This window comes from Amphibalanus amphitrite, unplaced genomic scaffold, assembly GCF_019059575.1.
Source record: "Amphibalanus amphitrite isolate SeventyFive unplaced genomic scaffold, NRLGWU_Aamphi_draft 000612F_arrow, whole genome shotgun sequence".
Lineage (NCBI taxonomy): Eukaryota > Metazoa > Arthropoda > Thecostraca > Balanomorpha > Balanidae > Amphibalanus > Amphibalanus amphitrite.
This window is the reverse complement of record NW_024882106.1, coordinates 407,218-425,132: the sequence shown is the minus strand read 5'-3', so window position 1 is coordinate 425,132 and position 17,915 is coordinate 407,218. Positions and strand designations below refer to the sequence as shown.

General features: G+C 47.2%; 1 protein-coding gene across 1 annotated transcript in view; it reads right to left on the bottom strand.

The window, feature by feature from the left end:
* Positions 1-4,821: 4,821 nt before the first annotated feature.
* The window catches only part of LOC122363267, a gene marked incomplete at its 3' end in the record, with an annotated part of 58,873 nt that continues 45,779 nt past the window's right edge, over positions 4,822-17,915 (bottom strand). Inside the window, exons 5-6 of the mRNA XM_043332319.1 lie at positions 16,605-16,804; positions 4,822-4,913 (exon numbers count right to left, since the gene is read on the bottom strand). Of these exons, the coding sequence (XP_043188254.1) occupies positions 4,822-4,913; positions 16,605-16,804 (292 nt within the window). The remainder of the gene's footprint in view (positions 4,914-16,604; positions 16,805-17,915) is intronic.

Genomic DNA, 17,915 nt, shown 5'->3' with positions numbered 1-17,915 from the left:
GAGAGGAACACTATTCTGGCAATAAAAATGTCGTGGCTTTTTTAAGTCAAAAGTTATTGTCGAAAAACACTTTTCGTAAAAACAGCTATTTTTGGAGTTTTTGCCCTCTGGAGGCTAAACCGTTGATCTGAGGTCATTTTTTATGATGTTCTTATCAAAAGAACAACTCAAAAGCTATCGATTGCTTTTCCAAGCGTTTTTCTAGCTGTCATAGTTCTTGAGATAATGGCATGTTTTCTGAAAAATACAATGACAATTCGCAACTTTTGACCTTTGATGACCTCTGGTGACCCCAATATTGCTCTGAGATGAAAAATGACTGAAATACTTTCAAACGTACGAATCAAGAGCTATCGAGTGCTTTTTACCGCGTCTTTCTATCCCTCTTAGTTTTTTAGTTAAGAGGTGCGTGTTAACATATGCCCCCCCCCCCCACACTAGGGCGAAGTTGGCTGAGACCGCCACTGGGGCGCGGGTTAAAGGGCAATATTCAGATAAAACTAATTTACAGTATGATTTGACAAAAATTGCTGCTGTGAGTGCCGGCATAGAACAAGACGCCCGTAACAAAATGGTTTCGCCACTAAATCAACTCGGGCCGCACGCGTGTCGATTTTGATGCAATCTGCCTCTGAAGTCTGAAGTACCCAGGCAGGGTATTTTTTCGTGAAGAAGCAGAAAAACATGCGCGTTTAACGTTGCATCTACGAAGTGTATCGTGTTTGGAGAATGCAGATTTGTTTTCTTCGCGTATCTCTAATGAGGAAACTTCGACTGATGCCATTTCACTGTCAGCCAATTTTTACTAAATCTGCCTTTGCATCTGGAATCGTTGGTGACAGTTTAATCGGATCATAAAGTATTCTGTTTGACGCAGCGCGCAAGTACCTAAACATTGAGGCACTATACTGTCTGGAATGCTGAGGCGTCTAGACGGGCCAGTCGGGGCGCCGAACCGCCTGAAGCAGTAACAAGGCGAGAAGTATGACAGACCACAGCCGTTACCCTGCTATTCGTACCATAAATAATACTGTGTATATGCCCATTGCAGTTTTACAGCATACTTGTGCAATGCGCCTGCTAGGTCCTAGGTAAAAAAAAAAAAAACATGTTATATGGCACATTGCATGGAGTTCATGCTAAGCGGTTGAAATCGCAATTATTTGCTTTCCCTGTCATTTGATGTCGAATTTCTCGGTATTTAAATTTAGTATTTGCAGTCCAAAATTAGCCTAAAATGAATGAAAAAAAGTAAAAAAAAACATGTTATATGGCACATTGCATAGAGTTCATGCTTTCATTCATTTTAGGCTAATTTTGGATTGTTAAAGGATAGTGAGCATACGGTTATTCTTCTACGATATTCAATCATGCTGCTCATTTTAGTACTTCGCCACTTTAGTATTCGCTGTTTAAGTTATATGGGGCATTCCACGATAGATCGTACCACTTTTTTTCCAATTTGACACCCTCATCTCTCGGATTTTAACGATAATTGGTCTACGAGGTAATCAGGGGCTCTGAATCGTCCTGTAACAATTTCAGGCTTATCAGATGAGTGGTTTTTGAGTTATAGTGTATAACATGCTTTTGGATCTTGCGTTGCAGCCCCAAGTTTGGCGGGCTGTAACTCTAAGACGGATAATCCAAATGCCAAATGCTATACGGCATTGAACTTGCATTGAAACAAAAATAATATGCATTTTTAAAATTTTGAAATATATACTTTTTTGATATATAACACCTCGAGTTTCCTTTCATTTGCATTTTTCCTTTGCAATTTTTTTCTCCTTTGGAACCAATTTTTTTTTTAATTTGTATTTACTTAAAAACATTTTTGGATCATGTTTAAGTAGTACGCAAAAAATTAGGAAGGTGTTCTTTCTATAAATGTACTTTTTTGCGTCACCGTCTACAAATGGTGTGGTAAAGCTGCCTAGTGACATCACTGGTTACTGAAAGTTCAATTGAAGTCATTTTTGCCTCACTTTTGCATTGTTGACCTTGGGTGACGTCATTCGTACGTCACTAGGGTCATAAGAGTTTTTCGTCAATAACTCTCGATCAAATTGAGCTAGAGAGACGGGAAAGCTACCAATGGACTCGGGAAGACCTTGCGAATCGGATGATGTGCAATATGATCTCATTCACACAGCTTCGTGGCCTGACCCGACTGTTAACCATCTCTGTAGCGGCGCTGATTGTCCAGCGCCGCGCTGGTTGGCTTTGCCGCGGACTCGGGGCGGTCACGTGATGCCCGGGGGCTGCCGGCTGGGCCGCCCGGTCGGGGCGCGGAGCCAAATACACGGCAGTGTGCTGACCCGAGGTCAGAGACTTAAGCTGACTTTACCAGAACAAACGCCATTCGACGCGCCGGAGCTAGGCAAACACAAAGATGCTAAAATCGCGGCTCTGCGACCATTTGTTGCGAAGTTATTTATCAAAAACCGGACCCGTAATTTGGGTCACTTGAAATGACCTCAGGGGTCACCAATGAACCTGAGACCTTAAAATGTGGTATCATTCGATGCATCTTGTAACGGCGCACATGCTCGTTTTTTTCGCAAGGTTCTACCTCCATTAGAGGCGAAACGGCGAGCTGGGGTCGTACCGACCCCCCGGAAACCCATTTTGTATACATTTAAATGAGGAATTTATAGAAAGAACACCTTTCTAATTTATGTATTGAATGGTCGGTTTTGCCATGATGAAATAATTAAATATGGTGATGAAATTGACCAATAACATGGCAGTGAGATGTATTTTTACATAACAAAATAGGCCCAAAATATAGAACGAGCTTTCGTCTTACGACATCATCGGGTTCTCCCGATGATGTCGTAAGACGAAAGCTCGTTCTATATTTTCGGCCTATTTTGTTATGTAAAAATACATCTCACTGCCATGTTATTGGTCAATTTCATCACCATATTTAATCCTTTCTAATTTTTTGCATGTCGATTTTAAAGGACCTGAGGTTAATTTTGAAGAAATAAAAATGGCTAAAATTTTGGTCCCAAGGACCATTATAGACAATTTTAAAAATACTACAACTTTTTCAATATGTAAGGCTTTTCTTTCCAATTTTAAAAATACTGTATTAATCTTTGATTCATCGTTAGTTCAAAGCTGTTTACCGTTTGTTGCTTGCTTAGCTCATTTTTGAGTTATAGCTCATCAAACTCACCCTTACAATCTGAAGTTTAGAAAATATTATGCAATGTAACTCAAAAAGTTTTCATCTGAGAAGTCTGATATTTTGGCAGGTGTTTTTAGAGCCTATGATTACCCCTTGTACCAGTTTTCATTCAAATCTGAGAGATGAGGGTGACGGGCCTGGTACGATCTATCGTGGAATGCCCCATATATCAAAAAAACTTTGTTGGCTATTTTATGACTACTGTCATGTACAGTCCACAGCAGAAGTAATGTGTGGTTTCAGTCATGGGTATGTTCTGCTTCTGAAGCCTAGGAACGATTAGCCAGACTGCAACGAGACTTTAAATGTAGCTTACATGTATCTTCACCCTTGCAGCTACAACTTATTTATTGACGTCTTCTTTTCAAGCAGTCCGCATTTAAAAATTGTCGGTCAAAGCCATCCGTTGAGATTGGTAAAACCACACATTACTTTAGCGGTGGGCTGTACGTACATGGATATTTCATCAGCGAATGAGCACAATACTGTAAGAAAATGTATATCATATGACATCTTGGCATTCAGCTGACCCGAGATCATCCCCTTTTATCTTCTTGCCCCAAGAACGTGCGGGCTTTCGTGGAAGATCATAAAATATTTTCACATCCAGTAGAGCTGACAAAAAGTTGAGATAGCCAATCAATATCGAAGATGTATCTTTTCTTAAACTTTGTGGCAAGAAGTGTCACAACAGGGCGTCGGTCTCAAACTATGCGGGTGATTTCCGATTAACTATTTCAGCGATGCACTTCGCTGCATACCTCGTTTGATGAGTGGCGTGCCAGCAGATAACTTTGGCGACAAAGAATGAGCACCGAGACGTGCTACAAGTATCTCTGGGTTTTGCTGAGGCTCATATGTGCCCGAGTGTGGGCAGATACGAGAAAACTTTGGGGCGCAAGTTCCCGCAGCCATTCCGCTTGGCATATGTCGCAAATACCGAGACGTTATGAAATCATGACTTATGAGCGTCGGATACAACGCGTGACTCATAATAGCAGTGAGCTCTCCCTACCAGACACTGTCATTTTGACTGATAATGCTGACAATCGACAGCAAAGATTCAGATGAGCAGGTGAGAATTCTAAGGAGTACTGATTGGATAGAGCTGACGTAAGTCGCGATTTCATTTTTGTCATCTCTGCACATTTATAAATTGCCATCAAAATTAAGTATCAGCTTCAGATGTGCTCTTTATTTCCGCCATACACAAACCAAATCGACCATTCGTAATTTCGTTGGCCAGTCCACTTACGCAGCAAAGTGCTCAGAGCACATTAGGTATGCACAATGGTTACGCATATGCACATTTTTATACAGTTCAATTATGCATGCAGAATGGCTGGTAGAAGGCATTAGTAAAAATACGGTCGGGAAAAGAACGAAAATTTCAATAAAATGCTCAGGTAGATGCAAACTTTTTTCCCTAAAAGTGAAAGAAAGGAAGCAACATGAAAAAATGACGGAATGATTGTATAAGTATTTAACTCAAACGATAGATCGGTAGGTATAGATTGAAAAATTAGGAAGAGGAAAAACGATCCAGGAGAGAGAGAGAGAGAGAGAGAGAGAGAGAGAGAGAGAGAGAGAGAGAGAGAGAGAGAGAGAGAGCCGCAGCTCACCGTCATTTCGCCGTCGGGCATGTCGATGAAGACGAGCTCCGACTCCTCGCCGTCGAGCAGTACCGACACCGACTTCTCCCCGTACTCCTCGTCTGAAACGAAGACAGACTGGCCGTCAGAAAAACACGTCCATGGGCCAAATCTTATAAATGCTCTAACTATGATTCTAAGGGACTGGTTGAATCGTAAAAATATCGTACTTATCGTTCCAATCCATCGTAAATATTGATGATTACTACTTTCTCAGAAAATATTTCGTTAACTTAGATTCGCTTTTCCCGTAACCGGTGTTATACATAAATGCTACCAAATAGATAGGGAGATAACCGCGTTTTATAGCACTGGGACCAAGGCCGGAAACATCTCAGCCGGAGTCACAGCACGCTGCTGACCTCAGGTCGAGGTGGCCGTCAGACTGGTCGTCAGAGCAGTGAGCGCTGACTTTCCCTCACACTGGTGTATTCCTTGTCTACTTGTGTTAGATGCTGCTTTCTCGGCTTTGTACAGGACACCAGTCTCATCGTAACAGCTTCACCAGTTGAACACTCGTGCCTATTCACCTGCCTTGACGATGGAAACGAGTGACTCGACCCTCTCGGCGGCGCGCACTGCCCCTACTCCCCAGTGCCCCACCCCTAAGGATGTCATCACCTGGCTCCAACTACCGCCGTTGGATTCCGAGGGTCTCGGGCTCTGACTCCAGAGTGTGTAAACAGCGCGGCAAAGTTCGGCAGGGGATCTCGCCCAACGTCACCCTGGGGAGTCGGGCGCGGAAGCCGCACCGCACCGCCAGACACAGAACGAGGTGACTCCCGGAAACTCCGCGTGGTGGGGTCAGGCGACCTTTTCTGGTCAGAGAACAGCGCGCGGCGTGGCGGTGTGAGAAGCCCCCTCTGTCGAGCTCTTATCTCAGGCCACCGTATTATTATTGACGGTGAGAAGCGCGGTTCGCAGACGAAGGCAATTAAGAAGCTGTCATCAGCCGCTGGCGCGCCGCCGAAAGCACGGCGCCTCTAAACACCGTCCCGTCGCAGCACAATGTGAAAATCCTGGACCTTGGAGGACCTTGGGCGCTGGAGGAGAACGGAAGAGGTGAACTGATGATCTGAGTCTGACTCTGTTGAATCATATCGCTATCGATATTTGTCTTCTTTCGTTAACACTTAACAGACTCTAAGCTAGCTAATTCAGTTGATCTAATTCAGTTGGGATATTGGATAACCCCAGTTTTAGGGGTCGACTGGCGATTGGATTCTTGCGTGGGTATCACCCTCCGCGTCTGCGTGTGCACATATCAGGCGTAAAGCTCGAGGGCAGGAGCAGGATTTTGAGGATTGGGACCGCCAAGTACATATGACTGATATATGTTCCATCTTCAGCATTCAGAGCTTTTCAATCATGCGTTCAATTGAATACCTTCATATCATACCTTCAATCGATTTGAATCGACAGTGGGCAATGGAAAAGATTCGGCCCAGAGAAAGCACCGAAATTGATACCGAGATGAAATACATCTAAATGAAGTTGACAACATCCGTAACTGCGCTGGAGGTTCCATTTGGCTAATGGAGCGCATCAATGAGCACAAACGATGACCTCATGGCCAATGCCACCGCCCGCTTACCCATAGTCGTAACATTACTGCGCATTAGGAGGCACCGAGATGGGAGCCACCGTTTACAGCTTCAACCCTCGCCGGCCGAGGGCTGGGCACCGCCCCCCCCCCCCCATAGGGTTTTTCGCGATTGTTCCGGACACGCTGGCGATAGAGAGCTGAAACTTGGCATACCTGACCTTTGATTCAAGCCGGATCCTTTTGACATCAACTACATTTTCGGCTTGCAGGTCAGGTCACTGACATATGACGTCATAAGTGAACCTCTGCACGGTCTTCAGATGTCGCAGCTTCGCAACGCCCTCACTGCCAGAGGACTTTCACAGGGAAATGAAACTTTCAGGATCTAATATCCATTACGAGTCTCACAACTTGTATATCTCGGATTTTTCCCCAAAGGTCATATGAGGTCAGGTCATTTTCGTGACCTCACCATTATATGTCAATGGGGAAAAATAAAAACTGCTATTCTGGCGCCGGGAACGATCTCCATTTATTCCAAGCACACAGAATCGTGATTTGATGCACTCCTTGCAAGGTTATATGCGTCACTTTAGCAATGTTGACCATACGTGACGTCATTTATGACGTCATTAGGGTCATATTAGTTTTTCGTCAATAACTCCCAATCAAATTGAGCTAGCGAGTCAAGAAAGCCACCAATGGACTCAAAAAGACCTGCTAAATCGAATTGCGACATGACCTACTTTGACCAACTTCGTGACCTGGGGCGCTGACCTGACCGTGACCTGAGGTCACACCCTAAGTTGACCTGACCCAAACAAAAAGCATATCATTCGACGCGCCTGAGCGAGGCGAACACGATTCTGCCAAAATCGCGGCTCTGCGGCCGTTTTTTTTTTGCGAAGCTATTTACCAAAAACGGAACCGTACCTTGGGGCACTTGACCTGACCTCAGAGATCACCGATTGACCTAGGACCTTAAATTCGAGTATCAGTCTCTGCGTCTCGTAACGGCGCACAGGCTCGTTTTTTTCCGCGACGCGCTAGCTCCAGCAGGAGCGAAACGGCGAGGGGGTCCTACCCCCCTCCCTCGGCCGGCGCGTATGCAGAAAACCAATAGGTCCGGCAAGGGTTTAAACCTAAAGCTTGAAGCTGCATATCGTAGATTTTTATAAGTGGCATGATTAGACGACTTAAGCAACAGGATGATGTCCCTAACCACAAATGTGTGTTTCGTCACATTCTTCTCAGAGTTTGGCACTCCGCAGGACAACCATTGATTTAGTCTCCGCATGATATCAAATATCAATAATCTCGTAAACCTTCAAACAACTATTGACTTCCCAGCAAGGCTGACTTAGTTGGCCGTGTGGGCCAAGTCGGTTAGCTCAGCTTGGTTTGACACTCGACCCCCCCTTCCAATCCCTGTTGGGTATCAAACCACGGATAAGCCGGCCGTTTAGCCTTGGTCCGGGAGGAAGATGAGCTTCCGTCTCTGAAATCGACCCGTGTGCCGTTCTCAGGCCAGTAATGGATCGGGCCTCCGGAGGCGGTAATGGCTCGGCTCCCCTGCCCCACACGGCGCGCCTACAAGGCACGGCGCAGGCACGGACTGGCTGCCCGCCGATACTACACTACACACTATACAGAGCGTGCTTAACTCGCAAAGGTCGGAGACATGCCAGTACCTACATCATGTTTTTCGGTTTGGGCCGCCGATGATGATGTTTCTGTGGGTAGTCTTTTGTTTCTTTGATCCATGTATGCAGCAGTGCAAAAAAGACGAAGATTAGTTCAGGAATATTACTTTTCATGAGACGTTGCTACACATTTCATGTTCCAATTTTTTTTTTAACTTTCATCACTTTATGGTTTGACAGGTACCTATAAAATGATGCAAATAACAAAACTCTTGTTTTTTTCAGGTTTATGTGACTATTACAAGAACCAACAACACTTAGATAACTAAACGCTTGTAGTTGTAGCTCGACAAGGTATCGCATAGCTCATTCTCGGCAAGTTCCTGCATTGCAAGCCAATAACTTGACAACATAGCCACAACTCCCATGGCCTTGATCCTAGTCATCATACCGTCATCCAGCACAGGTAGGTGACGGCCTATCCCCCTGTGGGTGTCGCTGTCTGCGACCAAGACCCAGCCTTCACTGCCGTCCGCCCTGTGCGGCCGTCTCAGCCGACCGGCGTCTCATCCCGGCACAAACACCTGTCTGCACTCTGTATCCTGCCGCGGCCTCGGTGACCTGAGACGATCCACTAATGAGGGGCCGCCGGCGACCCACCCCCCCACTGTCACCAGAGCTGCAACACGACACCCGGAGTAATGACTGGCTGCCGGCCGTCCCGGCAGCAGGTCCTCCGGCTCGGGACTGCCTGTCATCCGGCTCCGGCTCCGGCTCCGGATTCATCTGCGGCTCCGGGGTGGCTCTGGGACGCCGGAGGTATTTGATGCTGACGGGTGTGGATGGGGAGGGGGAGGAGGATGATGAAGACAGCTGTCATTCTGTGGACTTCCCCGCTAAGAACAGAAAAGGTGCCCAACAGTGCGACCAGTGTTCGTCGGGGCCGAAATGCCATACGTTTTTTTTTTCTTTCCTTTTCTTATTCGAATAATTTGCTGAATTTTCCAGGTTAATATGGCAAACTCCCGTCAGACTGCATTCAATAGTATTGCCGTCCAGAGTATATGTAGCTATATATGTAGTTCGTCCCTTGGATTGCAAATTTAGCATTAGTTACATCCCGTATTCTATGCCCCGCTAGCAGCAGCAGCTGCAGCTGCCGCCCATTTGCCTACTGCTAGCAGTGATGAGCAGCTGCCGGCTGTCCCATCCCGCGGCGTACACCAGCTGTCCAATGACGGCTGATGGCAGCAGCTGCCGGCTGTCCCATCCCGCGCCGTACACCAGTTGTCCAATGACGGCTGATGGCAGCAGCTGCCTCCCGTCCTATCCCGCGTCGTACACCAGCTGTCCAATGACGGCTGATGGCCGCAGCTGCCTCCCGTCCTATCCCGCGCCGTACACCAGCTGCCCAATGACGGCTGATGACCGCAGCTGCCGCCCGTCCTGTGCTCTACCGTCCACCCACTACCGTATGTCAGCTCGGGTGACCGCAGCTGCCGTCACGTGCCGGCTGCCAATTAGACCGCCGGAGCGGTCAGCGAGCCACTGCTCATCACCGAGGTCCATTTCTGCCGCCGCTGCTGGGCAGCCTCCCACATGAGCAACTGAGCCTCCCACCTGAGCCTCTGAGCCGCTGAGCCGCTGAGCCGCTGAGCCACCGGCTCTGCGCGGTCATCAATGGTGAAATATGCGTGCCGGGTGCCATTCGTTACCGACGCTTTCCCATCGACAGGGCGTCGGGCAGGGCTAGGCATTTCCAGAGGACAGAGACTCCGGAACAGGAGGATGGTTGGGTTTGGAGGGGGCTATTTGGTTAACGCATCTGATTCACATACCATAGGGGTCTTATGCCCACTGCAATTCCGTTTAGAAATTATGAACCACTTTTTTATTTGGAGGGTGATATGCTAAGGTGGATTTTGAATGGCCTGGCAAATGTGATTCACAAGCCGTTATGCTTTGAAATTCTATAAAGTTATAAAAGTTTTCAAATGTCAGTAGTTTTTTATGGTGGAATGGTACTTGAAACAGAAACAAAAGCTATAATTCGTAAACAAGACGTTTTCTTCACCAATTTTATGAGATATTGCAAAGGCTCATTGCAGCCGGTACCCAGTCCAAAGATCTTTGCATATACGCATGTGTCAAAGGGAAATAAATCATAACCATTACCATAAGCGGTACGCTGTAAGCCTAATGCGGTACTTAAGCGAAACGCAATAAAGGTTGTTTGTCCATCGAAAGCTCTATTCCCTGGACACTCGACACAACCTTTTACTTAATCGATCCTTAATGAAAACACTGGCACTGTGCGTGATCAAGAGAAAGTACGCACATGCATAGGGTGTCCGGAACTTCTTAGCCCCAATTGTTCTATCAGGTGATGAGATTGCTAGATACGCTTGATCAAATTTCAGAGAATAAAAATGTACCAGCCAATCGGCGCCTCTGCGTTGGAACAAAATGAGTCTGCAGAGTAGCCACTCGACATCTCATTTGATGGGCTCATCGGGTGCTGAGACGAACGAAGTGGAAGATTCCTGTCGCGATCTGAATAATCCAACTGTGATCTGGCTCGGGTGGATGAAACTCGTCGGCTCAGCTCTACAGGAGCCATGGACACGAATTGCGACAGTCTGCGGACCAATACTGTTCCTGATCAGCGCCGCAAGAGCAGTAGGAATGGCAGGAGCCAACGGGCCCCTTTGTATGACCGAATTCCTTGGAACCGCAGAAGATTGAACAAGAAGAGAGACCGGGACCAATAAATACCTGATAGGAAATATTTGCACCCATAGATGTGATGCAGGTCATAAGCAAAGAAATTAGGAAGAATTATATTTTATACGTAGTGTTACTCTCATCAAAGTTTCAAAGCGATCGTTCAGGTCCGTGTGCCTATGGCGAGCATTTAACCTGTTCCGAGGTAAGTTCACTTTACGTGACCTGGTGACCTGACTTTGAGCGAATTGACTTGAAAATTTCCACTACCTGCGCAGAAAACTTGCATATAAAGGCATTAGAGCACTTCATGGGCCGGATAAATCCGTTATCCACGGATAAATCCGTGGACCGGATAGGAATGGATCCCAAATTTGGAAAAATAGAACGGATCTGGGCGGGCCGGATTTGGGAATTGAATGTTGAACACGGATCAGAACGGATAAAATTGTAGCATTCAATATTCATGTTAAGAATTAGGTAACTTAACTTCTTAGGCACTGCAGCAGAAGTATTAATTGATTTACATGAGATTTATAAATACCTTTGTGAGCCATGATAGTCTCTAAGGTATATGGCAGCACCAACCAAATTTTTGAATATAGATGGTCACAACATAAATCTGCAGACTCAGCCATGTTCCTAACCGAGGAAGCAACAACAACCGCCATGGCATCATATCCACCATGGCTCGCTGGTTCCTGAATAAGATACGAATCATGTAAAAAAATGTGTTAATAACTCACTTGTCCTGAGAACAGTCCCCATATAATATGTATAATTAAAAACGATAATGCGTTCTCGAATTTTTCAATCTTCCAGACAGCAACAAACACTGCGCAAGGTTAGAAACACATGCGCAATAACAGATGCTTTTAACCAGTTGAATAAAACGCTGCAAAAAAAGTTTTAAACTTGGCGCAATGCCTCGTGGATGATTTTTTTTAGAAATAAAAACGATCCAAGACGATATTATTAAATTCTGATGTTATCAACATTTTCAGTGTAAATGACGCCAAAAAATATTTTCTGATCAGAAATTCAACTTAAAGGGTAAACGAATCAATATTACGTCATCAGCTCGCCTATTTCATAAAGAGAGCGGATCTTAAAAAAAAATCAATCCTTGCTTGCTTTTTTGCGCCACTATCGTCAATTTTGTCTGTGTATTGTGTTGTGTCGTCTTGTTGATACGACAAAATGCCGGTTTAACTTATCTTCCTTTCATTTTAGGACCAAAGTCAGGCTCAAGGCTATTTAATACCTACCTTTTCAGCTGGGTTTTCAGTGTCAAATTCTTTGTAGTGTGTCAGACCACATTCCACTATTTTCAAACATGTGTTTTTGAGGTGTTTTGATTCTGCCTTTTCCCATATAGAATGTTGCCAATGTCATGAAACTTTATTTATTCATTGTATTATACTTAGTTATTACCTACCATTTGACTTACTAATTGTGGTTTTGCTATATAATTTAGAACCAGTATAGCGCCTTTTGGGGCGACTAACGGAGCGAGCGAGGGGGTGAGTCTTGCACGTGCGAAATTTCGAGGGGTACCTCCAACTGACTTGTGCACGGCACCCTACTGACCGGTTTCTAGCGATGTGCCAAATTTGAGCACAATCGGCCCAGCCGTTCTCGAGATCTGGGAGCGGCACCCTGCACGTGCGCACGTGCAAAATGGGTCCCAACTGACTTGTGCACGACACCCTACTAACTGGTCCCTAACCGTGTACCAAATTTGAGCGCCATCGGTCCAGCCGTTCTCGAGATCTGGAAACGACCCCTGCACGTGCGCACGTGCAGCAGCACCCCAACTCTGGCACATGGATATGCAGTGCCTAGTGGGTGCCTACCTACATGCCAACTTTCAGCGAAATCGGCCAAGTAGCTATCGAGATATTGCAACAATTACAAACTGACACCTCTTCGTTTTGCACGTGGCACTGGCACGTGCATAAGTGGTCACCCACATGCATCGGGAATAGTCCCAATACTTGTAAAGGAATGAAGCTACCTACAAAATTACCCGCGTGTAAATCGGTCAAGTGGTTGCTGAGATATAAGCCTCGCAAAAGCGTCCGCACGGCCGGCCCGCCGGCCGGCCGGCCGGCCGGCTGCTCATACTCAGAAATTTCCGTTAATCTAAGGAAAGACTTCGCTCGCTTCGCTCGCTCCGTAATAAGTACTCTTCCTTTTATATCGGGTGCCCAGAAAAAACGTTCCCAACTTTAAATCAATATTTCTCAGAAAGTGATAAAGATACAACATTGAAACTTTTAATAGTCAATGCGGCATACATTTTCAGTAAATGGTATGATTTTTATGTTATTCAGTCAATTACTTTTTAAATGGTTCGTGTTTCTAGCATGCCATGTAAAAATTACTTTTTTGCTCAGATTTTTACTAAAAATATGAGTGAGCGGGCCACTTCCATCTCGGCACCACGGCCTGCAGCCATGACTGCTACTGGCAACTAGTCTCGTTGATGGTTAAGGCCTCAGGATGACACATTCCCTCTAGCTTTTTTCCTTATTCGGTCGATAACTAGTTGATCTTCTTGAAGGGAGGGCGATCATCAGTAACCCATGCACCGTGCCACTCCTGCTCGAAATAGGACTTGTTAAAACAATGGCATCCATTAACACTATTTTGGCTCAGTATTTGAATATTTGGCACATAAGTGGGACAAAAATATTTAAAATAACAACACGCGTTCTGGTTTCATTCACGTGTTCTATCTTTTCATTCTTTTTTTCTAACATGGTACGTCTAAGCCAATCATTACTGCCGTTCAACATCGGCAAAAAAAGCAAAAACGTGTTACTTAATTCAACATAAGATTGCTGGCTTGAAAATGATGTTACAGTGTTATAATTTGGCATACCAATGCGCAAAGAAGTGACGCTACCTTGATGAAAATTTTGGCTCGTTATTTGCACTCGAATTTGAGATATAGGCCTCCAAAGTTCGGAACGTTTTTTTGGGCCACCCGGTAGACCACAGTAGATTCTTAACAATTCTAATGATAGCCAACCTTGTGAAATGCTGAGGTCCAGGTCAATGTGTTACCCCTATCCTTAGCAATGCAGCTTTTACCACAAAATGTATTTTGCAGTGGCTAAGATTGCTGTTATTACAATTTGATAGCTTCCTAGTGTCCAACGTTTGGATCTTATGGCGATATGCTGATAGTCTCACAACCGGTTTGTAATGAAACGGATTATTATGGATATTTTTTGGATGTATGGCTGAGATACGGGCCATGGGCGGGCCGGATTTTGAAATTCAAAGAAACACGGATAATGGGCGGATCTGGATATGACTTGCCGGATATGGGCCGGGCCGGATCCTGAAAAGCCTATCCGTGAAGTGCTCTAAAAGGCATGACAAAAATCGTCACGAGGTACCTAAAAAAAAAAAAACACCAAGGAGGGGTGTTCAAAGCTTCAAACACACCACGACCCGGCGCGGGTTGACGGCCGCGTCACTAAGAAGTACCTAAATTAGTCGTCGATTTTCAATCAATAGTTATCGCCATTCAAATTGTTCCACCTGAACAAGATAACAAACTGAACTCTCATATTCGGTACGCATCACTCAGAACGCGATGGCTCTTCAGTTGCTTTCTATCTTTGGTCGCCTTTTGACCCATCCGCAATACGCGGCGCGCGCGCTGTTGGCTCATCTCCAAATCCAAACGAGGCTCCGAGAGTGCGTGTGTTTGTGCGCCGGCCGCCATTTGCAATGCACCGGGTCCCGAAGGTGGCGCGGGCGGCGGACGCGGCGCGGGCCGTCGGGACCGAAGCTGTTAGTTGTCGACGACGGTCGGCCGACGACAAACACCTCAGGCGGTGGGACAAACAGCGGCGGGCGGCTGATGATGTCGGCGGGAGTCTGAGATATGGGGCGGATATCGCCGATAGGGTATAGGTGCAGGAGGTCATGTATGCACGTCATGCACGGACAGGACAACAAGGTCATGTCTGGACATAAATTCATAGCGAGGCGGGATAGTTGACAGGTGAGAAGGACAAAGCAAAGACACCTTGCCACCCTGTGCTTAGTAAGGTATGGAAAGGAATTCTTTTGCTGCTCAGAGTCCGGAAGGGAGGAGTGACTGTGCGTGCAAACATACACAACGGTGTAAGAGTAAATGAGTTTTCGACTGAGCCACGTAAGCCAAGTTACTAAATCATGCACGATAAGCGCGGAATGGGTGCGGTCCTCTTGCAACAAGAGCGGCGCACGGACTGAAATTATTTGTGTGTGATGTTGTGATGCCACTGCTTGATGCAATTCATATGCAACAAGTGCGCATTTGAATATTTGTCTTTCCTTAGTGTTTCGAAGCCTTGAATGGAAGCAGGGAATGTTCGTCGCTTGCAGCGAAAATGCCCTTCTGAAATGGAGAAAATAAGCTCATAAATAAACACGAGGAGAAGAACAAAGAGCCCCATTTGTCCAGGAATGGTTATCTTCCTCTTCGTTTTGACCATTTTATGCAGTCGCATGTACTTCACCATTCCTGCCTACAGAGGCGATGTGTTATAACTACTCTACGTGTAGGTGCTTACATTCAAAGTAATTCTACATATTTAGACTTTCATGCAGTTGCGCTGAAACGAAAAGCTAAACATGACTAAGCCCGTCGCGGAAGTGTAAACTTCCATTTTTTGCTAAGAATTAATAAATTGAACATTTTCAAAGCATTTAAGCAGAAGAAAAACAGGGAGTAAATTTTTCATTAATGTTGTTCTTTAAAAAACGACATTTTTTTCGTTAAAAACAAAAAAAAAACATTTGGTTTGAAATGGGGGGCACACGAACGATAGAACACCAACTTGGAAGCTCGCTAACCTTCCTACCTTACCTATATGTATTATGTAATTACATAATGCATCTTATTGCATCCAACGTTGGGTGAACTTAAGGCATTGCATTCAGCTTAGCAACCTAATTTTCTTACAGCCCCGTTCGGTGTGAACCGTACGTGGCCAGCTGGCTGCAAGCTTCGATTCGCAGCGTTGCAATGAAGGTCTGAGTAATAAATCAGACCCCCGAGCGTGGTCTATTATTTTCCACAAATCGCAGCCTTCCATCGATAACCGCACATCTGCATCCCCTAAAACGCCCAGATGAACCAATTAACCTGAGCATTATCGTAGATGAAGGGTCGTGAGGACCAGTGAAGATTGCTCAGATTGCTTCCACTAAGCCGGATTAACGGGAATACATCATATTACATAATGGACACTATGCTTATGTGTCAGAAACACATCGTGCCAAATCATGCATAATCGCGCTAGGATGCCCACCAAGCTTCACTTTTGCCTCGCCATTTATCATCTCAAAGTTTCCCTGAACGATTCCAACTTGATAACGGCATGCTCTGCTAAACATTTTATCTGCCTATAAATAACGGACTTGGACCGCACAATAGTTGAAGTCTTTCAGAGATCTGCCAATCCATTAGGCCATGTCAAGTGAGCGAGCACCCTTCACCCGTTCGGAAATAGCAGCCGTTTTCAGAGGGTTAGTTGACAGCCTCCCTCCTCACCCATCGACCCCGCCACCCCCTTCCCCCCCCCAGATTGGGTCAGCCTAGCAACAGCTTCTGAGGCGACTTTCATCTGGGTCCTTTTGTGTTCAATATAAACTACAACCTCCAAACGACTACGCTTCTATTCGACCTAGTGCACTGAACGTGCTCAAAACAACAGCTTTATTTCGTCTTTATGTTAGCACAGCCCAGATAAAACAATAACAAATGCGTTTGATGTGTACAGTCGACCCATCCAGCCGTGAACCATCCCACAAATGCCAGCCTTCCTTCCTACCTAGTGATGCGTCGTAGGCGTTCATGTAGTCGGACGTCATAAACTGGTGTATGAGCGATGTCTTTCCGACGCCGGAGGCGCCCAGCATCAGGCCGACGTAGGGCCGCGGCCGGCTGAGGTTGAGGCAGCTCGAGTTGGCTGAGCTGGCCATGGAGGTGCCGGCGCTGCAGGGCATCGACGGAGGTCCGCGCGAGCTGCCGCTGTCGACAGAGAGAGAGAGAGCGGGGTTCAGAGGGGGAGGGAGGGTCCGCGCGAGCTGCCGCTGTCGACAGAGAGAGAACTCGGGGAGTCAGAGGGAGGGAGGGACCGCGCGAGCTGCCGCTGTCGACAGAGAGAGAACTCGGGGAGTCAGAGGGGGATGGAGGGACCGCGCGAGCTGCCGCTGTCGACAGAGAGAGAACTCGGGGAGTCAGAGGGAGGGAGGGACCGCGCGAGCTGCCGCTGTCGACAGAGAGAGAACTCGGGGAGTCAGAGGGGGGGAGGGACCGCGCGAGCTGCCGCTGTCGACAGAGAGAGAACTCGGGGAGTCAGAGGGGGAGGGAGGGACCGCGCGAGCTGCCGCTGTCGACAGAGAGAGAACTCGGGGAGTCAGAGGGGAAGGGAGGGACCGCGCGAGCTGCCGCTGTCGACAGAGAGAGAACTCGGGGAGTCAGAGGGAGGGAGGGACCGCGCGAGCTGCCGCTGTCGACAGAGAGAGAGAGAACTCGGGGAGTCAGAGGGGGAGGGAGGGACCGCGCGAGCTGCCGCTGTCGACAGAGAGAGAGAACTCGGGGAGTCAGAGGGGGAGGGAGGGACCGCGCGAGCTGCCGCTGTCGACAGAGAGAGAACTCGGGGAGTCAGAGGGGGAGAGAGGGACCGCGCGAGCTGCCGCTGTCGACAGAGAGAGAACTCGGGGAGTCAGAGGGAGGGAGGGACCGCGCGAGCTGCCGCTGTCGACAGAGAGAGAACTCGGGGAGTCAGAGGGAGGGAGGGACCGCGCGAGCTGCCGCTGTCGACAGAGAGAGAACTCGGGGAGTCAGAGGGGGAGGGAGGGACCGCGCGAGCTGCCGCTGTCGACAGAGAGAGAACTCGGGGAGTCAGAGGGGAGGGAGGGACCGCGCGAGCTGCCGCTGTCGACAGAGAGAGAACTCGGGGAGTCAGAGGGAGGGAGGGACCGCGCGAGCTGCCGCTGTCGACAGAGAGAGAACTCGGGGAGTCAGAGGGGGAGGGAGGGACCGCGCGAGCTGCCGCTGTCGACAGAGAGAGAACTCGGGGAGTCAGAGGGAGGGAGGGACCGCGCGAGCTGCCGCTGTCGACAGAGAGAGAACTCGG